A 27,551-nucleotide genomic window follows, 5' to 3' on the forward strand; every position below is an offset into this window, starting at 1 on the left:
CTGTCATTGTCACCTGTGTCATTGTCACTGTCATTGTGTGCCATGGCAACGGTCACCGCGCTGCGCCGCACCGTGCCACCTGCTGTGCCCGGTCAGTGTCATTGTCATTGTCATTGTCATTGTCATTGTCATTGTTATTGTCATTGTCACTGTCACTGTCACTGTGCCATGGCAACGGTCACCGCGCTGCGCAGGACAGTGCCACCTGCTGTGCCAGGTCAGTGTCACTGTCACCTGTGTGTCATTGTGTTATTGTCACTGTCACTGTGCCATGGCAACGGTCACCGCGCTGCGCCGCACCGTGCCACCCGCCGTGCCAGGTCAGTGTCACTGTCATTGTCATTGTCATTGTTATTGTGTTATTGTCACTGTCACTGTCACTGTCACTGTGCCATGGCAACGGTCACCGCGCTGCGCCGCACCGTGCCACCCGCCGTGCCAGGTCAGTGTCACTGTCATTGTCACCTCTGTGTCATTGTTATTGTGTTATTGTCACTGTCACTGTCACTGTCACTGTGCCATGGCAACGGTCACCGCGCTGCGCCGGACGGTGCCGCCCGCCGTGCCCGGTCAGTGTCATTGTCATTGTCATTGTCATTGTCATTGTCATTGTCACCTGTGTGTCACCTGTGTCATTGTGTCATTGTCATTGTCATTGTGTTATTGTTATTGTGTCACTGTCACTGTGCCATGGCAACGGTCACCGCGCTGCGCCGCACCGTGCCACCCGCCGTGCCCGGTCAGTGTCACCTGTGTGTCACCTGTGTGTCACCTGTGTGTCATTGTCATTGTGCCATTGTCACTGTGTCACTGTCACTGTCACTGTGCCATGGCAACGGTCACCGCGCTGCGACGGACCGTGCCACCTGCTGTGCCAGGTCAGTGTCATTGTCACCTCTGTGTCATTGTCATTGTCATTGTCATTGTCATTGTCATTGTCACCTCTGTGTCATTGTGATTGTGTTATTGTGTTATTGTCATTGTCATTGTCACTGTCACTGTGCCATGGCAACGGTCACCGCGCTGCGCAGGACTGTGCCACCTGCTGTGCCAGGTCAGTGTCATTGTCACCTGTGTCATTGTCACTGTCATTGTCATTGTCATTGTCATTGTTATTGTCACTGTTATTGTCACTGTTATTGTCACTGTTATTGTGTTATTGTCATTGTCACTGTCACTGTCACTGTGCCATGGCAACGGTCACCGCGCTGCGCCGGACCGTGCCACCCGCCGTGCCCGGTCAGTGTCACCTGTGTGTCATTGTCATTGTCACTGTCACTGTCACTGTGCCATGGCAACGGTCACTGCTCTGAGGAGGACGGTGCCACCCGCTGTGCCCGGTCAGTGTCACCCCAGTGTCACCTCAGTGTCCCCAATCAGGGATCACGTTCCTGTCAGGGGTCAGAGCGAGGAGGAGCCTCCATCAACCTCAGTGCCACCAACCGCTGTCCCCAATGTCCCCAATGTCCCCAATGTCTCCAGTGTCCCCAATGTCTCCAGTGTCCCTGAGCTCTCTGGCTGTCCCCAGGCTGTCCCAGTGTCCCCAGGCTGATGTCCCCATGTCCCTTTGGTGTCCCCCCAGGGATCACGTTCCTGTCGGGTGGCCAGAGCCAGGAGGAGCCTCCATCAACCTGAACGCCACCAACCGCTGTCCCCAATGTCCCCAATGTCCCCAATGTGTCCAGTGTCTCCAGTGTCCCTGAGCTATCTGAGTGTCCCCAGGCTGTCCCACTGTCCCCAGGCTCTCCTGATGGTGTCCCCTCGATGTCCCCTCAGGGATCACGTTCCTGTCGGGTGGTCAGAGTGAGGAGGAGCCTCCATCAACCTCAGTGCCACCAACCGCTGTCCCCAATGTCCCTGTGCCATATCCATGTCCCTGAGCCATCCCAATGTCCCCAGGCTCTCCTGATGGTGTCACCTCAATGTCCCCATGTCCCCCCAGGGATCACGTTCCTGTCGGGTGGCCAGAGCGAGGAGGAGCCTCCATCAACCTCAGTGCCACCAACCGCTGTCCCCAATGTCCCCAGTGTCCCTGAGCCATCCCAGTGTCCCCAGGCTGATGTCCCCGTGTTCCCCCAGGGATCACGTTCCTGTCGGGTGGCCAGAGCGAGGAGGAGCCTCCATCAACCTGAACGCCATCAACTGCTGTCCCCAATGTCCCTGTGCCATATCCATGTCCCTGAGCCATCCCAGTGTCCCCAGGCTGGTGTCACCTCAGTGTCCCCAATCAGGGATCACGTTCCTGTCAGGGGTCAGAGCGAGGAGGAGCCTCCATCAACCTCAGTGCCACCAACCACTGTCCCCAATGTCCCCAATGTCCCCAATGTCCCTGAGCTGTGTCTGAGCCATTCCTGCTTTATTCTGATGTTCTCATGGTGTCACCTCAATGTCCCCATGTCCCCTCGGTGTCCCCCCAGGGATCACGTTCCTGTCAGGGGTCAGAGCGAGGAGGAGCCTCCATCAACCTCAGTGCCACCAACCGCTGTCCCCAATGTCCCCAGTGTCCCCAGTGTCTCCAGTGTCCCTGAGCCATCCCACTGTCCCCAGGCTGATGTCCCCGTGTCCCCCCAGGGATCACGTTCCTGTCGGGTGGCCAGAGCGAGGAGGAGCCTCCATCAACCTCGGTGCCATCAACCGCTGTCCCCAATGTCCCCAATGTCCCTGAGCTATCTGAGTGTCCCCAGACTGTTCTAACAGTGTCACCTCAATGTCCCCATGTCCCTTTGGTGTCCCCCCAGGGATCACGTTCCTGTCGGGTGGCCAGAGCGAGGAGGAGGCCTCCATCAACCTGAACGCCACCAACCACTGTCCCCAATGTCCCCAGTGTCCCTGTGCCATGTCCATGTCCCTGAGCTATCTGAGTGTCCCCAGGCTGTCCTGATGGTGTCACCTCAATGTCCCCATGTCCCTTTGGTGTCCCCCCAGGGATCACGTTCCTGTCGGGTGGCCAGAGCGAGGAGGAGCCTCCATCAACCTCAGTGCCACCAACCGCTGTCCCCAATGTCCCCAATGTCCCTGAGCTGTGTCTGGCCTATCTGGCTGTCCCCAGGCTGGTGTCACAGTGTCCCCTCAATGTCCCCCCAGGGATCACGTTCCTGTCGGGTGGCCAGAGCGAGGAGGAGCCTCCATCAACCTCAGTGCCACCAACCGCTGTCCCCAATGTCCCCAATGTCCCTGAGCTATCTGAATGTCCCCAGGCTGATGTCCCCATGTCCCCAATCAGGGATCACGTTCCTGTCGGGTGGCCAGAGTGAGGAGGAGCCTCCATCAACCTGAACGCCATCAACCGGTGTCCCCAATGTTCCCAATGTCCCTGAGCTATCTGAATGTCCCCAGACTGTTCTAACAGTGTCACAGTGATGTCACAGTGATGTCCCCATGTCCCCAATCAGGGATCACATTCCTGTCGGGTGGCCAGAGTGAGGAGGAGCCTCCATCAACCTCAGTGCCACCAACCGCTGTCCCCAATGTCCCCAATGTCCCCAGTGTCTCCAGTGTCCCTGAGCTCTCTGGCTGTCCCCAGGCTGTCCCAGTGTCCCCAGGCTGGTGTCACAGTGTCCCCTCGATGTCCCCCCAGGGATCACGTTCCTGTCGGGTGGCCAGAGCGAGGAGGAGCCTCCATCAACCTCAATGCCACCAACCGCTGTCCCCAATGTCCCCAATGTCCCCAATGTCCCTGTGCCATATCCATGTCCCTGAGCTCTCTGGCTGTCCCCAGGCTGTCCTGACGGTGTCACCTCAATGTCCCCATGTCCCCTCAATGTTCCCCCAGGGATCACGTTCCTGTCGGGTGGCCAGAGCGAGGAGGAGGCCTCCATCAACCTGAACGCCATCAACCGGTGCCCGCTGCCGCGGCCCTGGGCGCTGACCTTCTCGTACGGCCGCGCCCTGCAGGCCTCGGCCCTCAAGGCCTGGGGCGGCAAGAAGGACAACACCAAGGCGGCCCAGGAGGAGTACGTCAAGAGAGCCCTGGTAGGTGGCACCTGGGGACACCTCGGGGACACCTTGGGGACCTCGGGGACATGAGGGGTGTGGGGTGTTCCTTGAGTTGGGTTGGGTTGACCATGGAGAGGTAGGAGCCACATCTAAGGAGGGTTCAGAGAATGAGGTGGAGATGTTTGGGGACACCTTGGGGACCCCTTGGGGACATTGGGGACACCTTGGGGACATTGGGGACATTGAGGAGTCTTGGGGATGTTGGGTGTTCCTTGGGTTGACCATGGAGAGGTGGGAGCCACATCTGAGGTGGGTTCAGAGGGTGAGGTGAGGATGTTTGGGGACACCTTGGGGACACCTTGGGGACACCTTGGGGACACCAGTGGGGTCTTGGGGATTTGGGGGTGTTCAGTGTTGGTTGGGTTGGGAGCAGAGGAGCCACATCTGAGGTGGGTTCAGAGGGTGAGGTGGAGATGTTTGGGGTCTTGGGGACATTGGGGACACCTTGAGGACGTTGGGGACACCTTGGGGACCTTGGGGACACCTTGGGGACCTTGGGGACACCAGTGGGGTCTTGGGGGTTTGGGGGTGTTGGGTGTTGGTTGGGTTGGGAGCAGAGGAGCCACATCTGAGGTGGGTTCGGAGGGTGAGGTGGAGATGTTTGGGGACACCTTGGGGACACCTTGGGGACACCAGTGGGGTCTTGGGGGTTTGGGGGTGTTGGGTGTCCTTTGAGTTGGGTCAACCATGGAGAGGTGGGAGCAGAGGAGCCACATCTGAGGTGGGTTCAGAGGGCGAGGTGGGGATGTTTGGGGACACCTTGGGGACCTTGGGGACACCTTGGGGACCTCGTGGACACCTTGGGGACCTTGGGGACACCTTGGGGACATTGGGGACATGAGGGGTGTGGGGTGTTCCTTGAGTTGGGTTGACCATGGAGAGGTGGGAGCCACATCTAAGGAGGGTTCAGAGGGCGAGGTGGGGATGTTTAGGGCCTTGGGGACTTTGGGGACACCTTGGGGACCTTGGGGACACCTTGGGGACCTTGGGGACACCAGTGGGGTCTTGGGGGATTTGGGGGTGTTGGGTGTTGGTTGGGTTGGGAGTAGAGGAGCCACATCTGAGGTGGGTTCAGAGGGTGAGGTGGGGATGTTTGGGGTCTTGGGGACGTTGGGGACACCTTGGGGACGTTGGGGACATGAGGGGTGTGGGGTGTTCCTTGAGTTGGGTTGAGTTGACCATGGAGAGGTAGGAGCCACATCTGAGGTGGGTTCGGAGATTGAGGTGGGGACAGTTCAGGGACATTTGGGGTCTTTAGGACATTGGGGACACCTTGGGGACCTTGGGGACACCTTGGGGACGTTGGGGACACCTTGGGGACACCTCGGGGACATGAGGGGTGTTGGGTGTTCCTTGAGTTGGGTTGGGTCAACCATGGAGAGGTGGGAGCCACATCTAAGGTGGGTTCAGAGAATGAGGTGGGGATGTTTGGGGACACCTTGGGGACATTGGGGACACCTTGGGGACACCTTGGGGACCTCGGGGACATGAGGGGTGTGGGGTGTTCCTTGAGTTGGGTTGACCATGGAGAGGTGGGAGCCACATCTAAGGTGGGTTCAGAGGGCGAGGTGGGGATGTTTGGGGACACCTTGGGGACCTTGGGGACCTTGGGGACACCTTGGGGACGTTGGGGACATGAGGGGTGTGGGGTGTTCCTTGAGTTGGGTTGACCATGGAGAGGTGGGAGCCACATCTAAGGAGGGTTCAGAGGGCAAGGTGGGGATGTTTGGGGTCTTGGGGACCTTGGGGACACCTTGGGGACATTGGGGACACCTTGGGGACGTTGGGGACATGAGGGGTGTAGGGTTCCTTGAGTTGGGTTGGGTTGACCATGGAGAGGCGGGAGCAGAGGAGCCACATCTGAGGTGGGTTCGGAGATTGAGGTGGGGACAGTTCAGGGACATTTGGGGTCTTGAGGACAATGGGGACACCTTGGGGACATTGGGGACACCTTGGGGACATGGAGGGTTCCAGGCTGTGGCAGTGGTGGGGTTGGCAGGAGGAGGTTTGGGGGTGACACCTCGTGTGCCTCAATGTCCTCGATGTCCCCAACGTGTTCCTGTGTCCCCAATGTCCCCAATGTCCCCAATGTCCCCAATGTCCCCCAATGTCCCCAATGTCCCTGTGTCCCTCAATGTCCCCGATGTCCCCGATGTCCCCGATGTCCCCAACGTGTCCCTGTGTCCCCAATGTCCCCAATGTCCCCAACGTGTCCCTGTGTCCCTCAATGTCCCCAATGTCCCTCAATGTCCCCAATGTCCCCGATGTCCCCAACGTGTCCCTGTGTCCCCAGGCCAACTCCCTGGCGTGCCAGGGCAAGTACACCCCCAGTGGCACCGCGGGGGCGGCGGCCAGCGAGTCCCTGTTCGTGTCCAACCACGCCTACTGAGAGATGGACATCTGCTGGACATCACTGACCAGCCATGGACACCACTGACCATCACTGACCATCACTGACCATCACCGACCATCACTGACCGCCCCATCATCCATCCACACCCACTGCCCAGCGAGTCCCTGTTCGTGTCCAACCACGCCTACTGAGAGATGGACATCTGCTGGACATCACTGACCATCACTGACCATCACTGACCATCACTGACCATCCACGGACACCACTGACCATCACTGACCATCACTGACCATCATCACTGACCGCCCCATCCATCCACACCCACCAACCAGCGAGTCCCTGTTCGTGTCCAACCACGCCTACTGAGAGATGGACATCTGCTGGACATCACTGACCATCACTGACCATCACTGACCATCACCGACCATCACTGACCATCACTGACCATCACTGACCGCCCCATCCATCCACACCCACTGCCCAGCGAGTCCCTGTTCGTGTCCAACCACGCCTACTGAGAGATGGACACCACTGACCATCCATGGACACCACTGACCATCCATGGACACCCCTGACCATCCATGGACACCACTGACCGTCCATGGACACCACTGACCATCACTGACCATCACTGACCATCACTGACCAGCCATGGACACCACTGACCATCACTGACCATCACTGACCATCCATGGACCTCCCCTGGACACCCACTGACTGCCCTGTCCATCCACACCCACTGCCCAGCGAGTCCCTGTTCGTGTCCAACCACGCCTACTGACCACCATGGACACCACTGACCATCCATGGACACCACTGACCATCACTGACCATCACTGACCATCACTGACCACCATGGACACCACTGACCATCACCGACCATCACTGACCATCCATGGACATCACTGACCATCATGGACACCACTGACCACCATGGACACCACTGACCATCATGGACACCACTGACCATCCATGGACATCACTGACCGTCACTGACCATCACTGACCATCACTGACCGCCCCATCCATCCACACCCACTGCCCAGCGAGTCCCTGTTCGTGTCCAACCACGCCTACTGACCACCATGGACACCACTGACCATCACTGACCACCATGGACACCACTGACCATCCATCACTGACCATCCATGGACCTCCCCTGGACAACACTGACCATCCATGGACACCACCGACCATCACTGACCACCATGGACACCACTGACCATCACTGACCATCACTGACCACCATGGACCTCCCCTGGACACCCACTGACCACCATGGACATCACTGACCATCACTGACCATCACTGATCACCACCATGGACACCCCTGACCATCCATGGACACCCACTGACCACCTGCTGGACATCCATGGCCATCTGCTGGACACCCCATCCAACCACTCCTGCTGACCACCCATGGACATCCACGGACATCACTGACCATCCATGGACATCTGCTGGACACTGCTGGACACTGCTGGACACTGCTGGACACTGCTGACCACCCTCTGGCCATCTGCTGACCACCTGCTGACCGTCCATGGACCTCCTGCTGACCTTCTGCTGACCCCTGACCTCCTGCTGACCTCCTGCTGACCACTGACCATCCTGTGGTCACCCTGTGGTCACCCTGTGGTCACTCTGTGGTCACTCAGTGGTCACTCAGTGGTCACCCTGTGGTCACTCCCTGTGGTCACTCAGTGGTCACTCTGTGGTCACTCAGTGGTCACTCAGTGGTCACCCTGTGGTCACTCTGTGGTCACTCAGTGGTCACCCTGTGGTCACCCTGTGGTCACTCAGTGGTCACCCTGTGGTCACTCAGTGGTCACTCGGTGGTCACTCTGTGGTCACTCGGTGGTCACTCAGTGGTCACCCTGTGGTCACTCAGTGGTCACTCTGTGGTCACTCTGTGGTCACTCTGTGGTCACTCAGTGATCACCCTGTGGTCACTCTGTGGTCACTCTGTGGTCACTCAGTGGTCACTCTGTGGTCACTCTGTGGTCACTCAGTGGTCACTCAGTGGTCACTCAGTGGTCACCCTGTGGTCACCCTGTGGTCACTCAGTGGTCACTCCCTGTGGTCACTCAGTGGTCACTCAGTGGTCACTCCCTGTGGTCACTCAGTGGTCACCCTGTGGTCACTCAGTGGTCACTCAGTGGTCACTCAGTGGTCACTCTATGATCACTCAGTGGTCACCCTGTGGTCACTCAGTGGTCACCCTGTGGTCACTCAGTGGTCACTCAGTGGTCACTCCCTGTCCCTCGCTGTCCCCCCAGAGCAATAAAAGGTCTCGGATGAACCCAAAACGCTCCAGGAATTTTTATTGGACCCCAAATTTGGGGATTTTGGGGTTTTTTGACAACAAAATTTGGGAATTTGGGGTGGTTTGGGGTGGTTTGATCCTAAATTTGGGATTTTGGGGGAAATTTTTACCCCAAATTTGGGGATTTTGGGGTGGGTTTGGGGTGATTTGACAACAAAATTTGAGGATTTTGGGGGGGTTTAATCCCAAATTTGGGATTTTGGGGTGGTTTTGGGATGGTTTGACAACAAGATTTGGGGATTTTGGGGTGTTTAATCCCAAATTTGGGGAGTTTGGGGTGGTTTGATCCTAAATTTGGGATTTTGGGGGAAATTTTTACCCCAAATTTGGGGATTTTGGGGTGGGTTTGGGGTGATTTGATAACAAAATTTGAGGATTTTGGGGTGGTTTTGGGATGGTTTGACAACAAAATTTGGAAGTTTTGGGGTGGTTTAATCCCAAATTTGGGGATTTTGGGGTGGTTTTGGGGTGATTTGACAACAAAATTGTGGGATTTTTGGGAAATTTTTACACCAAAAATTTGGAGTAATTTGGTATTTGGGGGGAAATTTTTACCCCAAATTTGGGGATTTTGGGGTGGGTTTGGGGTGGTTTGACAACAAAATTTGGGGATTTTGGGGTGGTTTAATCCCAAATTTGGGGATTTTGGGGTGGTTTTGGGGTTATTTGATCCTAAATTTGGGATTTTGGGGGAAAATTTTACCCCAAATTTGGGGATTTTGGGGTGGGTTTGGGGTTTTTTGACAACAAAATTTGAGGATTTTGGGGTGGTTTGATCCTAAATTTGAGGATTTTGGGGGAAATTTTTACCCCAAGTTTGGGGATTTTGGGGTGGTTTTGGGGTTGTTTGACAACAAAATTTGGGGATTTTGGGGTGGGTTTGGGGCGATTTGACAACAAAATTTGGAGGTTTTGGGGGAAATTTTTACCCCAAATTTGGAGATTTTGGGGTGGTTTGATCCTAAATTTGAGGATTTTGGGGGAAATTTTTACCCCAAATTTGGGGATTTTGGGGTGGTTTGGGGGTGATTTGACAACAAAATTTGAGGATTTTGGGGTGATTTGGGGTTGTTTGACGACAAAATTGGGGGATTTTGGGGAAATTTTACTCCAAATTTGGGGATTTTGGGGTAGTTTGACCTCAAATTTGTGGGTTTTGGGGTGATTTGGGGTTGTTTGACAACAAAATTTGGGGATTTGGGGGTGTTTAACCCCAAATTTGGGGGTTTTGGGGAAGTTTGACCTCATTTGTGGATTTTGGGGTGATTTGACAACAAAATTGGGGGAAAGTTCACAGAAAGTTTATCCGGCAAGATACTGGGAAGGTCAAAGGTGAATAACGGGGCGCTGTGCGTTATTGGGGTTTAACGCACACCGGCAGGGATTGCATTGGAAATAAGGAAGCGTTGTTTAACCATATGAAAAAAATATATGAAAAAATATATGAAATATTTGAAATATATGAAAAAAATATATGAAAAAAAATGAAATATTTGAAATATATGAAAAAATATATGAAAAAAAATTGAAATATTTGAAATATATGAAAAAATATATGAAAAAAATATATGAAAAAAATATGAAAAAAATAAATGAAAAAAATATATAAAAATATATGAAATATTTGAAATATATGAAAAAAATATATGAAAAAAAATGAAATATATGAAAAATATGAAAAAATATATGAAAAAAATATATGAAAAAAATATATTAAAAAAATGAAATATTTGAAATATATGAAAAAAATATATGAAAAAATATGAAAAAATATATGAAAAAAAATGAAATATTTGAAATATATGAAAAAAATATGTATGAAAAAAATATATGAAAAAATATGAAAAAATATATGAAAAAAATATATGAAAAAAAATATGAAAAAAAAAGAAATATTTGAAATATATGAAAAAAATATATGAAATATTTGAAATATATGAAAAAAATATATGAAAAAAATATATGAAAAAAATATGAAATATTTGAAATATATGAAAAAATGTATATGAAAAAAATATGAAAAAAAATATGAAAAAAATATATGAAAAAAAATATTTGAAATATATGAAAAAATATATGAAAAAAATGAACTATTTGAAATATATGAAAAAATATATGAAAAAAATATATGAACTATTTGAAATATATGAAAAATATATATGAAAAAATATATGAAAAAAATATATGAAAAAAATATGAACTATTTCAAATATATGAAAAAATATATGAAAAAAATATATTAAAAAAATGAAATATTTGAAATATATGAAAAAACTATATGAAAAAAATATGAAATATTTGAAATAGATGAAAAAATATATGAAAAAAATATATGAAAAATATATGAAAAAATATATGAAAAATATATGAAAAAATATATGAAAAATATATGAAAAAAATATGAAAAAATGAAATATTTGAAATATATGAAAAAATATATGAAAAAAATATATGAAAAAATATGAAAAAATATATGAAAAAATATATGAAAAAATATATGAAAAAAAAATGAAATATTTGAAATATATGAAGTAAAAATATGAAAAAAATATATGAAATATTTGAAATATATGAAAAAATATATATGAAAAAATATATGAAAAAAATATATGAAAAAAAATATATGAAAAAAATGAAATATTTGAAATATATGAAAAAAATATATGAAAAAAATATATGAAAAAAATGAAATATTTGAAATATATGAAAAAAAAAGAAAAAAATATATGAAAAAAATATGAAATATTTGAAATATATGAAAAAATATATGAAAAAAAATATGAAAAAAATATATGAAAAATAAATGAAATATTTGAAATATATGAAAAAAATATATGAAAAAATATATGAAAAAAAATGAAATATTTGAAATATATGAAAAAAATATATGAAAAAAATATGAAAAAAAAATGAAATATTTGAAATATATGAAAAAAATATATGAAAAAAAAAATGAAATATTTGAAATATATGAAAAAAATATATGAAAAATATGAAAAAATATGAAAAAATATATGAAAAAAATATATGAAAAATATATAAAATATATGAAAAAATATAGATGAAAAAATATCTGAAAAAAATATATGAAATATTTGAAATATATGAAAAAAATATATGAAAAAATATATTAAAAAAATGAAATATTTGAAATATATGGAAAAAATATATGAAAAAATATATGAAAAAAATGAAATATTTGAAATATATGAAAAAAATATATGAAATATATGAAATATATGAAAAAATATATGAAAAATGAAAAAAATATATGAAAAAATATATTAAAAATATGAAATATTTGAAATATATGAAAAAAATATATGAAAAAATATATGAAATATTTGAAATATATGAAAAAATATATGAAAAAAATATATAAAAAATATTAACTATTTGAAATATATGAAAAAAATATATATGAAAAAAATATATGAAAAAATATGAAAAAAATATGAAAAAATATATGAAAAAAATATGAAAACATATATGAAAAAATATATGAAAAAAATATATGAAAAAAATGAAATATTTGAAATATATGAAAAAAATATGAAAAAATATATGAAAAAATATATGAAAAAATATATGAAAAAAAAATGAAATATTTGAAATATATGAAAAAATATATGAAAAAAATATATGAAAAAAAAATGAAATATTTGAAATATATGAAAAAAATATATGAAAAAAATATATGAAAAAATATGAAAAAAATATATGAAAAAAAATGAAAAAAAATGAAATATTTGAAATATATTTTTTCATATATTTTTTTCATATATTTTTTTATATATTTCAAATATTTCTCTTTTTTTTCTTTTTTTTTCATATATTTTTTTCATATATTTTTCATACATTTCAAATATTTCATATTTTTTCTTCATATATTTTTTTCATATATTTTTTTCATTTTTTTTCATATATTTTTTTCACATATTTTTTTCATATATTTCAAATATTTCATTTTTTTCATATTTTTTTCATATATTTTTTCATATATTTTTTTCATATATTTTTTCATATTTTTTCATATATTTTTTCATATTTTTTTCATATATTTTTTCATATATTTTTTCATATATTTCAAATATTTCTTTTTTTTCATATATTTTTTCATATTTTTTTCATATATTTTTCATATTTTTTTCATATATTTTTTCATATTTTTTTTCATATATTTTTTTCATATATTTTTTTCATATATTTCAAATATTTCATTTTTTTTTTCATATATTTTCCAGCATCAGTCTCATTAAATAATTATGACAATGGGGAGATGCCCCCGGCTCCCATCCCAGGAACTCAATGTCCCAACTCCCTTTGTAACGCTCCTGACCAATCACACACAGCCAAAGCAGATTGACAGCAGCTCTGTCCAATCACAATGAGCGCACGTCCCTTTGGTTAAACAACGCTTCCTTATTTCCAATGCAATCCCTGCCAGTGTGCCTTAAACCACAATAACGCACAGCGCCCCGTTATTCACCTTTGACCTTCCCAGGTCCCCCTGTTTCCTAGGGGGTGAAACAGGATTGTAAAGGAGGGGGGTGGGTACGGGCGGAACCAATCGGGAAAGGGGAGGGGGGATGAACTTCACAGAACTGACACTCCATGGAGACCAATAATCAAAAGGTACGGGAGGGGCCCCAGGACCCCAGCCAACCAACACCTCCAGGGGAAGGAAAGTTCTGGAAAACCAGGAAGAGTGGGGGGGGGTGATTGACTGAGCCCAGGGAGGAGAAAAGTTTTACTAAAAAGGGAAAAAGGGGCAGGAGAAATTCTAGAACTTGGGTGACAGACATAGGGGTAACCATGGGAACCTAACGGCCATCAGGGCTGTGGCGGGAAAACTGGGGGACAAAACCATTTTACACTTAATAGGGGGAAACAATACATAAATTGGGGGAATAACACAAGAAACTTAACAGCACCCTACAACAGTCTGAGGGCCTCGGGCTGTGCTGGCTGCGGACTGGCTCACACCGCTGGTATTGGGGGGGGAACGGAGCTGACCATTTTACACTTAATAGGGGGAAACAATACATAAATTGGGGGAATAACACAAGAAACTTAACAACACACTACAACAGTCTGAGGGCCTTGGGCTGTGCTGGCTGCGGACTGGCTCACACCGCGGGTATTGGGGGGGAACGGAGCTGACCATTTTACACTTAATAGGGGGAAACAATCCATAAATTGGGGGAATAACACAAGAAACTTCACAACACCCTACAACAGTCTGAGGGCCTCGGGCTGTGCTGGCTGCGGACTGGCTCACACCGCTGGTATTGGGGGGGAACGGAGCTGACCATTTTACACTTAATAGGGGGAAACAATACATAAATTGGGGGAATTACACAAGAAACTTAACAACACACTACAACAGCCTGAGGGCCTTGGGCTGTGCTGGCTGCGGACTGGCTCACACCGCTGGGATTGGGGGGGAACGGAGCTGACCATTTCCTGGGGGTTAAACATCGGTTTATTGAAGGTGTTGCGGGATCCAAACACGGGGAAACCAACCGGGAAGAAGATTTTTTTTTCATAGGGGGTGAAACAGGATTATAAAGGAGGGGGGGTGGGTACAGGCGGAACCAATCGGGAAAGGTGAGGGGATGAACTTCACAGAACTGACACTCCATGGAAACCAATAATCAAAAGGTAAAGGAGGTAAAGGGTCCTGGGACCCCAGCCAGCCACCATCTCCAGAGAGGAGAAGGTTCTCGAAACCTGGGAGGAGAAAGGGGGTGATTGACTGGGCCCAGGGAGGAAACAACTTTCACTGATAAGGGAAACCAGGGGAGGAGCAATTACATATCGGCAACTGTGAGTAGCGGTTGCTATAGCAACTTATCTGACAGGCTAGCCCTGGCGGGAAAAACTGGGGGGACGAAACCATTTTACACATAATAGGGGAGAACAATACATAAATTGGGGGAATAACACAAGAAACTTAACAACACACTCCAACAAGGTCCCTTCCCCAGGTGTGCCAATACCTGCGGAGAGTTTTGTCAAAGAGTGGCTTGAGGAGAGGGGACACAGCTGAATTAATTTGGGAAAGGTGTCCTAACTAGGGCCGAGACAGGCAGAGGCCTTTTTTGTGTCTGTAACAGGACAGAGAATGGAAAAGTACAAGACCATAGTTAGTTTCAAATCTTGCAGGTGTGAGATAATGTGTCCTTGATTCTCTCAAAACATGATAAAGAAATGGACAGTGAGGCGGGAGAGATAGAGAACGTGGTCTCAAAGGAATGTGGATGAGTTAATGCTATAGTTTAACCAATAGATTGCTTGGCTTACAGAATATTCATAAGCTTATTATTTGCTGTATAAGTGTTTGATATTTGTTCAATAAAGCGGGCCATAATGAACCAGCTGGTGTCCTGGTCTCCTTCCGTGACAAACACCCGTCTCCTTCCCCCCTCGCCCCTTGCTGAGTGAGTCCTGTCAATCAGGCTGAACATCCCAGCAAAGGCGTCGTGTGGTTGGTCGAGTTCAAAGGATGCCCCTCAGGCCCAGAGGTGATTGGCCTGTCTGGGTGTCATTCTCCCCTGAGACCCTGCCCCCCCACCTGGTTGGTGGCTCACCTGTCCCCTCCCCTCCCCCTGAGCTTAAAAGGTGAGTCCGGCCATGCGGTGGCGATTCTGTTGGAGCTCGTCCCAAGATTCAGACCTGTGTCACCATGGAATAAACCACTGGATACAACTCTCCAGCAGAATCCTCCCCTTTTTTCTCTTCACCATTGCCTGAAGCTTTCCTCCTGAGTAAACAGAGTTCCTAACAAGCCTGGACTTGTTTAGTGCCCAGCTGAAACCATCAGCAAGCTAAAAGTGTCTCTGGGGTGATACACCACATTTGCCGCCTTCGGCCTAGCAGCGAGGGTAAGACTGGCCCAGGCACAATCTAACTGGTAATATTGGGATTCATATTCCAGTAACTGGGAAGTCTCCATGCCCAGCAGCCACATGCTCATCTACAAAAGGGATGCTCTGCTTTTTTTACCCTTAGCCCCTCCCAATGTTTTGTCAGTCAACTCTTTCTCTGCCGTCCAGTGGTGGAGATTATTTTCTTGCACCCTGACTGGAGGTCAGGTGTTGTTACACCCTGCCTGCTGGTCACAAGCCAGCCCTCCCAAAATGCCCTGACTCCCAAGGCTATTACAAGGGGGATGGGAATGAGGACTATGGGAGGACATATTACAATAACAGCACTTTACATTTGAACAGAGTATCTATCCACATAATAGCTATCTCTTAATTGTGAGAACCTACTATTACATTACTCACCTATAATGCACAGAACCAGGAGTGAAGGCACTGTTGGCATAACAGCTGAAATCATCCCTAACAAATCTCCCCACATATTTGCACATTTATTGGACATGGCCAGGACTCCTGTGGATGTACATCTCTGCCTTTCTTCCACTTTGGAAGCAGTCAAACTGGCAACTTGTGGGGAAACCAAGGGGTTTTTGGGGGCTGCATTGCTCTGCACACACCCAGGCCACCCATGACACAGAGCTTTGGTGCCTAAAAGGATAAACTAGCTGGAAAAGGTTTCATTTTGACCTTTCTTACCTGCTGACAGAAGTTGCCAAAATGAAAGTTTCCAAGCAGGGCCTGATCCCTGCTGCCAGCTCAGGGTTAGAAAGGAGGCATTACTTGATTTCAGTGCTGGGTGCACAGGGAGTAACTTCCCTAAGCCCTGCACACCCAGCAATCTCACCTGGTAGTTTCTATCCATGGAACTAAGGCATATTCAATGCCTTGCTGAAACTTACCGGCTAAACATTACCTCCAATTTATTAACATATTTCAATCACTTCTCAGAATTTATTGACATCAGAGTAGGAGTGTCCTGTAGATGCCTGCTGGTCATTGTCACAGGTTCAGGTGACCCATGCACAAAATAACACAGGACAACACTGGGCTTGCAAAGCAAGTTCATTCTATTACTTGCAGTAGCAAATAATACATACCAACCCCTGGATTCCCAAAAATCCGCTGAGCAGGAGAAGGAGATGGAGCGTGGTGCTCGGCAGCAGGGGCAGGTATCAGGTAGGCAGTGCACTTCCAGGACATCCCCTGGATCAAAACACTGTGCATCTCATCCTTCTCACCCTTCCAGCTCAGAACCAGGCCTTGTATCTCCTGCTCAGGAGTGGAATTTCCCAGTTACAGCATCGGCTGGCTCACACATGGCTGGCTGTGAGATGATGGCTCAGGATGACTCCCTGACTCCCTGCCCCAAGGGCTCCAATGTGCATTGTTCTCCTTTCAGAGCTTGACTGCCCACCCATTGACCAATCCATTGTTTCTCTTTCAAGGGTCAAGGTCCCACCTGTTAAACACGACACTTTTCTTCATTGTCTTGTCAACCTGCTCAAACATGGATCAAATATGGCAGGGCCTGGGACATGACTCCAGTTCCTGACACAGTCATTTGGGAAATATTCCCATTCCTCAAACTCTCCTTTGGTGTTCAAGAGCCTCATAAAAACACTTTCTTCCCTTTGAATGCATTCCAGCTACCTTCTTAGCAGGAGCACTCTCCTTCTTCTCAAGGCCAAGATAGCCACTTGCACACAGTAAGCACTGCAGTGGGGGAATACATGGTTCAGCACTCCTGTTAAAGCTAAAGGAATTCAAAAGACTACGCCCTGTTTGTTAGACTTAATGCCTCTCCTTCCTGTTCTGAGAATCAAACACAAGTGTTTCATCAATACACCCTGCAAGTGCTCTTGCTGAGTGAAGCCACATTGCTGTGTCAATAAAGCAGCCGGGACTCAGTTTCTTCATGCAGGGAAAGCCAATTCTTTATTCACATAACTCATTTTCATGCTGTTTTCACAGACTCGTGTTCAACTTCATTTGGCTGGTAGTTTTCTTGCCACACAATTTATTGCTTAGAAGGTGTATTAGTGTGTACATGCTAAGACTTTCTCTTTTTAAGACTCACTCTTACTCGGGTGATTACATTTTTCTTTCATGGATGCTCATGGGGCAGATTTCTTGTTAGAGATGCAAACAGTTTTCTTAGCGCAATTCAGGCTGCACGTAGAAGACGTAACAGGCTAGCTGGGAATTTACCATAGCAAAGCCTGATTTTATAAGGCCTTTCTTTTCTAATAATCCTGCCTGTGTGCAACACATTATGACTTCCTTTCAGAAGCTAATGAAGAAAACACAAATTGCCTACTGAAACCCTTCTGCCCCCTTCCAAATCAGTTCACTCCTCAAGCACAAGCCTCAAGCACATCCCCGACTGCCTCTCTCCCAGCAGCTCAGAGCTGCATTGCACAGCGCTTGCTGTGCGCCAGAGAGCACAAAGCAGGCTGGCCTGGTGGGCCTGAATATTTCTGCCAAACACTCTGCATCTCACACCTTTGCTCGGGCTCAGTGCAGAACTGCAGGATTGCAGGCGCTTCCTCCCAGAGCTGCGTGAGGCGCTGGCTCCTGCAGATGGGCCCTGCCAAGCTGTCCCTGCCTCACGCTGGCCTCGCTTCCCTGGCACAAGTGCCGGGCCTGAAGGAGCTGCCCTGTGCTCCAGCCTGCCGAGCAGCCCGGCTCCCTGCCCCAGTGCCCAGTGCTGCACACACTGCTGGCCTTTGCCAGGAGTTGCAGGGCAGCCGGCAGAAGAGGAGGAATCCTCAGCCAGCCCAGGGGCCCGCGGCTGCCCTTGGCCTTTCTCTGCTCCTGGGCACACTCCAGACGGCCAATGCCTCCAGGCCGGGCTGTGCCCAGCACGGCTGCGCTTCCCCTCGGCAGCAGCCAGCTGCCACCTGGGCTCTGAGAGCGGAGGATTCGCCCGCTCCCAGCAAGAGGCACCCAGGGCCCGGCTGCTGCCTCTTGCAGCTCCAAGGGCCTCCTTCCAGCCTGCCTCTGCCGGGGCTCAGGCTGCTGCGGCCTCTGCCGGGGCTCTGCTGGGGCTCCAGCCCGGGCAAGGCCGGGCCCGCTCTCACCTCACAGGCGCTGACAGCTCTGCACCACAGGAGACCTTCCCGAGCACCCTCTCTGATCTTTCTGCTTTCTCACTTGAGCAAGGCTCTCCTCCAGCCAAAGAGATTATTGCATTTAGGGAGCCCCAATGCTCTCCAGTCACAGCTGAAGGCCTACATCTGCATAAGATGTTTGGGCTGCCCCATTCTTCCTGTGCTTTTGCCTTTAAATGCCATTGCCCTTTCTGCCTCAAATAGAAGTACCAAAGATGGCCAAAAACAGACCAGTGGGCCATATTCCAAAGGCAGTCTGGTCTGGAGAGGATGAATGAAGAAGATCCTTCCCAGCTTTCACACCATGCCAAAGACACCATTTCACTTTCCACCTTTAAGAAACAACAGACAATTCAGAAGGAATTCTTGAGTTTATTTGCAGAGTGAGAAGGAAGGGAATCTTCAAGGTGAGTTGTGGTTTCAGAAACTTTATTGATTTTCAATCCTACTCTGCAGTCCTATTAGACAATCCTACTCTAACCCTAACCCTTACCTTAACCCTTATCCTTATCCTTATCCTTGTCTTTATCCTTATCCTTATCCTTATCCTTATCCTTATCCTTAATCTAATCCTAATCCTAGTCCTAACCTACAATCCTACTCTAAACCTGTTAAGGAATAAATGTTCCTGATGTGATTGTCACATTTTTGTCTCCTTCCTCTTCTTCACTGAAACAATCAGCGGCACCAGGCTGGACGCAGGCTCAGCAAATCTTACAAATGGATGCTGCCCAAAGGGAAAAAAACCAGATCAACAAGAAACAATGAACCATGACTTTGCAAGCTCAGTGCTTCACAGGATTCCTCCTGCTCCTAGAAGGATGCAGGAAGAGGAACAATGGGACCGTCTACACCTCCATCTTTATGTGCAGACTTTGCCATCACAGGCAAACCTGGCCCAGAATCCCACTCATCCATTTCTACAGGTGTCTTCATCTTGCTGAGATTTTAGCACTGCCAGTGCTCTAGAAATGGTGCTTTCTGTCCTTGGAGTTTCTTCTTTCAGTAAACTCCAAAGCCTCTCATTGGTCTCTCTCTTTGTACGACAGGCACTGTGCTGATTGCCACAGACACAGAAAGCAGTGTCTGCCTTCCCATGCCCTGCCCCTCGTGTGCTGGATGGCACCTTCCTTCCCAGCAGGGCCAGCCCAGTGGCACTGGGCCCTGCAGTTCCCTCTCTGCCACACAGCCTGGCAGTAACCCTGGCACAGTTCCCGTCCGCTTGGGCGTGCCAGGCAGCAGATGGGGCTGGGACAAGTCCCTCCCAGCTGTCCCTGTTTGTGTGGCAGAAACCTCTAAGGGTGGGCTGGGGGGCACAAACCAGGGCCCCTCAGAGTGAGCCCCCCACAGCCCCTCCTGCCCACAGCCAAATCTCTGACCCCTAGGCTGGGACTGGCTTCCTTGGGTTCCTCCACCACCATTTCATGTCGCTGTACCCCGCATTGCGCTACTGCAATTCTTTTGCCATTACATAAAACTGAACACCCCGTCAAATTACAAAAGAAGGTGACAGAAACAGCCAGAGGACCTCTCTGACTCAGGAAATGCAGAGAGAGGTGAGGTTACTCAGTTTTGTCAAGAACAGGCCCCAGGGAGACTTTATTGCCACTTTCCAAAACTTCAGAGTGGCTTTGAGGAAAGTGGAGGACATCTTTTTTAACAGGGCCAGTTCCAATAGGATGTGGGTGAATATATTTTAACACAAATAGGATCTAATCAGAACTTGTTTACTCGGAGCATGGTGTGACCCTGGCACAGGTTGCCCCAAGAGCTTGTAGGTGCCCCATCCCTGCAACCATTCCGGCTCTGGTGGCAAAGGGCTCTGAGAAACTCGATGTCTTTAAAGATGTCCCAGCTCATTGCAGGACACTTGCACCACAGGACCTTTACAGGACCCTGCCAGCCCAGCCCAGTCTGGGATTCCTCATCAGGATGCTTCTTTTCATTTGAAGAGTAGCAAGAGTGGAGGTGAGGAGGAAGGGGGCTCATCTGCTGCCTTGGCCTTGAGTGGAGGAGGAGCCCATCCCTCAGAGCCTGTTTCACCTGCAGCCCCTGCACATTTTACCTGCAGCAGCTCCTTGGCAGACCAGCGCCGCGCCTCATCTCTCTGCAGGCAGCAGCTCAGGAAGTCACGCAGGCAGGATGAAAATAAGTTGGGCTGCTGCAGCTTTTGTCTTCCTCCTGTGGCTATCAGGAGTTGAGGCTGGGGAAAAAGGAGACACCAGGCTCCACCTGCTTCTTTCCCACCTGGAACCGCTCTCCCAGATCCCATTGATTAAGCTCCACTCTGCAGTGGCACTTTCTGCCCTGGCAGAGACCCAGAGATGACTTTCCTTTACCAACCTGAAACCCAAACCCCGACGCAGCCAAAGCTTTTCCACCATCCTGCAGATCTTGCCTTGGCAGCTGATTTCATATACTGACCTAGTTAGTGGGAACTACGTCAGCACACGCACATTTCCTTCCCTGAGGATTCACACCAGCTTGAGAGGCTTTTTGGAAGAAGGACTTTGCTATACTAACTCTACTGTATCCAAGGGTTAGTACATGAAAACTTATCTCTGCAGTGCTTCTTGTCCCTTAAGCACTGCTGCCATAAAACAAAACTAATCAAGCTTTTTGCTTTGTTCTTGAAAAGAATGGGAATTGGAGGGAAAGAAAGGAAATCCACCAGGTATTCCTCAGGTAAGGAAACAAATCTTTGGAATCTCATCTTCAACACAGACACATTAAGATCCATGCACAAATGTACTGCGATGAAAACGCCTGCTTGGGTACACAGGAGCCACCTGCAGCTCTGTTTCTCAGCAGTCTGAAAATTTCTGCTTTCCCTACATGGAAAAGAAAAACCTTTCATGGTCAAATCAGAAGGAGAGGTTCCATCCCTACGGTCACCCTCTGCTCATTTGGCTACTCGAGTCAATGCGTGAATGGTAGGCCCATCCCAGAAAGTGCCAGGAAACAAATGGCAGGTTTTGGCAGGCTCTCCACATCACCAGGCTCTGGCTTGGTGACAGCCAGAATGTGGCTTGGGCTGGGAGAGAAACACGGTCACTGAGTGTTTCAGCAGCACTGCACAAGAAGCAGAAGAGACTCTGTGTCCTGTAGACCCTCATGCCCAGGTTTCAGGCACGTTTCCCAGTGAGAAGAAACTGCACAGGGGGTTAAGTTCCTCTCTAAAAACCAGTGCCTTAGCAACTTTCTTGTGTTTGGGCTTCTTTTCTTCATTTCTGGAAATGTAGCACCAGTTCTGAGAGGCTTGCCTTGTGGTTTTAGGGGCATCTTCACAGACAGACAAGTGGGAACAACTTGAAACCCAAAGCAAATGTTGCCTGAGAAGAGCTGGGGAGCGTTTGCCTGGGTGAGGCTTGAGCTGTCTGGCAATCCCCTTCCATGACGTGCAGAAACATCCAGCTGCTCCCCAGAACTCAGTCCCTCTGGGCACGCAGGCCTCTTGTCGTGGTTTGACCAGGAAGGAGTGGGAATTCTGGGAAGCTGTGGTCAAACCAATGAAAGTTTTGGGTTTGAGACTGGCGTCCGGTGTGGCCAGTGGGGTTTGGACACACCTCCGAGAATACACAGGGGTTAAAAGCAGGGCACTGCCCTTGGATCTTTCTCTTTGGGACATCGCGGTGAAGAAGTCAGATCTCTCCCCCGTCCAGACCGCTGCTGCTGGGCGGGGGAGGGGCCGGCCATGCAGTAGGCCCGGGGCCTGGACAGAGATGGGGTTGAGGGGGCTTCGGGGGGCTTCGAGGATGGAAGGGTGGAAGATCCCAGAGAGTCAGCCCTCGGGCAGCCAGCCCCCCCCCCCCTCCCCTCCGGGAGGGAGAGCGGCCGGCCGCAGCAGCAGCACGTGTGGGAGTATCATCTCGTCCCAGGACAGACAGAGACTGAAAACTTTTAACCCTTTCTTGCATGATTGGGGCCTTGCAAAAATGCTAATCCTCCTCGAAGCTGAATAAGAAGGGAGATAAGAGATGAGATGTGGAGATGATTGGATGGGGAGAGATGATTTGGAGTGGCCTTTTGGCTGGACTTTTCTCGTGGCTATGGACTCAGTTGTTCCTGTGACACAGACTGCATTTAGGGGGAGGCAGTGCCTCAAAACCAGGAGGGTTCATTTGTGAGGACCCCCCGGCCCCAGGGGGTTGGAAATATATGGGGGGGACAGATGTCCCAAAAGCAGAGACTGTGCCTTTTTGGAGTGAGACAAGGCATCCTTGAAAGACCACCCTAAAAGCAGCTCTGATCCATGTCTCGGTGGTGAGAGCACTGAGCATGGAAGGAACATGTCACAAGCGGCAAATGGACTTTCTGGGCGGTGCCGAAGTGACAAGGAAGCATCCGGGATTTCAGTGTGTTTCCAGAAGCCTATGGAACAAGAAGGACTCCGTTCCTCTTCATGAACTGCAGTTTGAGTATACTAAAGTGTCGTGCCGGGCTGGGCAGTTGGTATTTTTGAGAGAATGTATTGGATTGGGAAAGTCAGGGAGTGGGGAGGAGGAAAAGTGGTTTTTGTAAGGTTTTCAATTTTTTTTTCTTTTCCTTATAGTCTTTCCTATTTTTTCCCTGTAGTTTTAGGTAATAAAGTGTTATTTATGTTTAAGTTGGAGCCTGTTTTGCTTATTCCTGGTCACATCTCACAGCAGACACCAGGGTGAGGCATTTTCATGGGGGCACTGGCTCTGTGCCAGGCTCAAACCATGACAATTGGCAAGACATCGGCTGATCATTATCCAGTGTGGTTCATGTGGAACCAAGCCCTAACACGCTGACAAGTCAGGGGGAGAGAGCTCATTCTGCTTTTGCAAGATGGTATTTAGAAACCATATAAGACACTGACTGGGAACTATTCAAACCTCAACTTGCAGAATCCATCTCAAATAGACAAAAATAACAATGGCAAGAGGCCTTGGAGTCTCCATAAAAATGCCCACCACTGTCATGATAACTCTGTGCTTGTGGCACTGAAATAGATGGTGACCAAAGAGACTTTGCTATTATCCTCTTTAACCCAAAGGAGAATTTCAAATCGAGAAATGGCAATGCTCTCCCCTTGTGTACAAATAATTTATGCAGCTTTCTGTCCTTTTCCCACATCACCAGAGGTGACAAAGAGGATTTTATCCTGGCTCTCAGCTGAGCTCAGCCGCTGGCCATGGTGGGGAGCTGGAGCCCTCCCTGTCATTAGAACTGTGCAGGCCAGGGATGGCCCTGCTCCTGTGGTAAAGAAACACAGCACCGGTGTCAACTGCCCACGCTGGATCCCAGCCCAGGCACCTGCCTGCAAGCTCATCAACTTGTTAAAGTACCAGGAAACAGCCAAGGGTTTGGCAAACAATTTTAACTGCAGTCGGAGACAAACACATCCTAAACTTACCCAGGACACCCACACACATGAGTGAACAATGTACAGATGACTTGAAAGCCTGAAAGTTTCAACAACCACAGGATTTGGAAAAGATGCTACAGAATGGAAGAGAAGAGCTGCGTTTAAAAAATGAAAAAGCAAGCAGAACTGCTTGGGCATTGCTTTGGTAGTAGGTTTTTTTCCTTTTCCTTTTTTGTTTACTTTTCTTTTTTCTTTTTTTCCTATGTTTTCTATAAAATTGAAACTGCGAAGGTCTAACCTCTATTTCTCAGGATATTTATCACATGTCTACCCTGTCCACTGAAAAATTCTTGTCCTTCAGAAACAGAGTTCCAACATTGTTCAAAAAACAAGTGAGAAATGTCAGGCATGGCTGGAGGCCAAACTGGCAGGTTTCTGAACTGGTTAGGTTTCTGAACTGCCCCTTCCCTTTCTGATACAACCAAAGCTACAGCAGATGCTGATGTGTTGCAGGGGCATTTTTAGAAGGGGACCTTGGTGGAAGTGGTGCCAGCAGATGGCAATGGGATTTTGTCCAATGGCACACAGAGCATGGGACAGGTGAGAAAGACAGTGGGATCAGTGAGTATTTGCACCTTACCAAGACAGGAGTTGCATTCCAGGAAGGAACTTCTCGTTCCACCATTTCGATGCCCACGATTCCCAAAGACCATATGTCCACTTTGGGGCCACGTGGTTGACCTGTCACCACTTCAGGCGCCAGCCACCCAGCAGCGCCGGCCACGGAGCTCCGTCTGCCCTGCTCAGGGCTGAGCTGAGCAAAGAGGCCAAAGTCAGCTGTGGAGAAAACCACAAACCATGAAAGCCAGCTCCAATTAGGAAACCAAGCAAGAGAATTCCCCACTCTCAGGCTAAGAATGTGCTGTTGGATCTCGTGGAGAACTGTCCATGCTCGATTTCCTTGGGGCTTTAGCCAAGGGAGTATGGAATTGGCCACTTCCAAAAAGCCCCAGGTTTCTTAATGCTGCTCATGAGCAGTGGAGTTCATTCCCCTGAAGCTTTAGATTGTAGCTCCCTCTGTCTGGAAGGGACACACACAGAGCAAGGCCACTGTTGACTGCTTGTGGCTCCTTCTACCTCTGTGCACGTTGCAACTGTGCCCTCAGCTCGCAGCAGGGGTCCCTGCACTGCCACCAGCACCATTTCTGGGGGGCTGGCTGTCACTCCAAGCAGCCCCACACCCACATCCCTGGAACGCTGCACCTGACCAAGAATATACTGACCCAGCTTGACAGAGCCGTCGGTTCTGAGAAGGATGTTTCTGCTCTTCACATCTTGGTGGATAAGATGGTTTGAATGAAGAAAATCCAGTCCTTGCAGGCACTGAGCGAGAAAACAGAAAGAGGAGGGCAAAAATGAGTGATGTGATTTCATCACACAAGAAAGGAAGCAAAGAATCGAAAAGATTCCCTCTCTGGGGGAATGGGGAGTAATGGCAGAACAGTAATGGCCACTGAGAGGAAGAGCTTGCTGCTCCAACACCTGCAGAGCAGGACCTTTCTGAGGAAAGGCACGTCAGCTTTTGAAAGAGCAACAGCACCTGCTGTTGTAGGCTGTCCCCTGCAAACCTGCCAGGATGACTCCTGCTGCAGTGGACGTGCTTTTGCCATGCAGAGGACAAAGGAGGGGTTCTGAAAGGAGAAATCCCTCCCTTTATTGTGAAGTGGATCACTTTTGGGTGGGAGTGCATGACAAAGGTTTTCTTGCTGGCCTCAGCACAGGCTTGGAAGTATCACACCAGTCACTTTGCATAAGCAAAGAGCATTTTGGCTGCACTGAAATGATCTTTGCTGATCATTTCAAATCCTGCCACTGGCACCTTTGCTTTTACAGGCAAGGAATGCAGTGGAGACAGACTCCAGGCAAACATTTAGAGAGGCGAGGTGGAGAACAGCAAATACAAATACAAATACAAGAGACAGAGCGAGAATACGACAGCAGGAGATAAGAGTACTGGCACTGAGTACAAGGAGTGCAGGGGCACTGGCAGGCCTTTCACTTGAGATGCTTTTACTTGCCCATAGCATACCAGCAACACAGAAACAAAGCTTGGCACAGGAAATCACTCCAGCTCTGAGGCCCTGTTTCCCAGACAATGCTGCCAAAGCCCTTGGAAACACAGCTGGGATTGCTGACCTCCCGACTGATGGCTGCCATCTCATCTTCTGACAAGTAGGTCTTGCTGATGACATTGCTCAGAGTGCCTCCATCCATGTACTCCATAACCAGGGACAGTTCCTCACCCACAAGGTAGCTGAAAGGAGGAAACAAGGGCGTGGAGATAAATGTACATGGCTAGGTTGCTGTTTGGAAAAGATGGGTTGATTCTTCTTTACAGGTCCCTTTGAGACAAAGACAAAATAAAGGAAGAGACATTCCCTCTTGGCTGTGCATTGTTTGCCATCTGTGCAGTCTCAAGGAGAAAGGCACAGCTGCAAAAAAGGAGATGTCTTAGATGGGCAGCAAGCAAAATGTGCAGTTTAGTAAGAGCCCAGATATAAAACCTGTCACGCATGGTGTTTCTGGAAAAAAGCACCTAGTCTTCCTGGCATGCATAGCAATGGAAAACAGTGGCAACAATCCAAGGGAAATCCTTGATAGTTTACCTGGACATAGGAAGACACTTGAAAAAAATCAAGCTCCAAAACAAAGTAGTGGCTGTGAATATAGAGATCATTGATATATGTATCATATATATTCATATGTGAATATAGAGATCATTGATTTTGTAAGACACGACTCATCCGGGTTTTTGAACAATTTTCAAATACCATGTGCCAGTGAAGACTCATGCAGACAAAATGCAATCTCTTCCCATCCACTGGAGATGAAAAGAGCAATAATAATTAGGCAATAATTACAGCTCTATTTTCTGCCAGTGACCAAAGTGGGATTTTACCTTCCACGTTTGCAATATGTGAACAAGTATTCCTGGGACAAAAGCACAACTCACCTGTCTAAACAGTTGACCAGGTTGGCATTCCTGTTCACCTTCATGACCATGAGTTCACTGACTTTTAGTTCCATCTTCCTCAGTCCTTGAAGCTGTATTTTCTTTATGGCCACCTAAAATGACATTGAAAATCAGTAACTCAAGAAGTTGGTGGCATGAGACCACAAGGCACGTGGAGCGAGTGATTTTGCAGTGACACAGCTGAGCTGTGCCAAACTGCCTTGTGATTAGGCACTGCAGTAATTAGGAACTGACATTCCAACAGCCCATTTCTCCGCTCCCTTGGGAGCCAGCTACAGGACACGTGGGGCCACTGACATTTTGCCTTGTCCACTTGGTAACAGCGGTGTCTCAGTTATCACCCACAAACCTCTGACCACACTCTCTGCTGCTTTGTTTGGGACTCAGAAGAAGTAATCCATGCCTTAATGCTCTGTGGATACATCTTGTGATATGGGCAGGGCTTAGGGCTTTCGGGAACACCTTGCAGATCTCTCCCTATGTGCAGTTCCCAAGTGCAGCACTGCGGGTGGA

At 47.8% G+C, this 27,551-nt stretch overlaps 1 protein-coding gene and 2 long non-coding RNA genes across 22 annotated transcripts in view; 1 reads left to right on the forward strand and 2 right to left on the reverse strand.

Moving 5' to 3' along the window:
• Positions 1 to 6,885, forward strand: part of ALDOA (aldolase, fructose-bisphosphate A) — a 33,374-nt gene extending 26,489 nt beyond the window's left edge. For 2 of the 17 annotated variants that reach the window (XM_074558006.1, XM_074558014.1), the window contains 2 exons: positions 3,773 to 3,972; positions 6,290 to 6,885. In XM_074558006.1, the coding sequence (XP_074414107.1) occupies positions 3,773 to 3,972; positions 6,290 to 6,385 (296 nt within the window). In that variant the 3' untranslated portion in view covers positions 6,386 to 6,885. Of the gene's footprint in view, positions 1 to 39; positions 92 to 517; positions 570 to 1,187; positions 1,240 to 1,582; positions 1,668 to 2,079; positions 2,118 to 2,738; positions 2,897 to 3,260; positions 3,333 to 3,772; positions 3,973 to 6,289 lie in introns of those variants that run through there. The other 15 variants (XM_074558013.1, XM_074558020.1, XM_074558008.1 and 12 more) reach the window with 15 other exon arrangements.
• LOC141731611 (uncharacterized) lies at positions 6,314 to 7,089 on the reverse strand. 4 transcript variants are annotated; one of them, XR_012583643.1, is made up of 3 exons: positions 6,919 to 7,025; positions 6,428 to 6,726; positions 6,314 to 6,396 (listed from the first exon to the last, which is right to left on the reverse strand). It is a non-coding gene; the product is annotated as an uncharacterized LOC141731611 (long non-coding RNA). The 4 variants fall into 4 exon arrangements; XR_012583644.1 differs by lacking the exon at positions 6,314 to 6,396 and having other exon boundaries at positions 6,525 to 6,551; positions 6,613 to 6,726; XR_012583645.1 differs by lacking the exon at positions 6,314 to 6,396 and having other exon boundaries at positions 6,525 to 6,726; positions 6,959 to 7,089.
• Positions 7,090 to 20,777: 13,688 nt separating this feature from the next.
• LOC141731678 (uncharacterized) lies at positions 20,778 to 25,389 on the reverse strand. The gene is made up of 3 exons (XR_012583650.1): positions 25,288 to 25,389; positions 24,645 to 24,841; positions 20,778 to 20,875 (listed from the first exon to the last, which is right to left on the reverse strand). It is a non-coding gene; the product is annotated as an uncharacterized LOC141731678 (long non-coding RNA).
• Between the last annotated feature and the right edge of the window lie 2,162 nt (positions 25,390 to 27,551).

Source organism: Zonotrichia albicollis, chromosome 24 (genome assembly GCF_047830755.1).
Source record: "Zonotrichia albicollis isolate bZonAlb1 chromosome 24, bZonAlb1.hap1, whole genome shotgun sequence".
Lineage (NCBI taxonomy): Eukaryota > Metazoa > Chordata > Aves > Passeriformes > Passerellidae > Zonotrichia > Zonotrichia albicollis.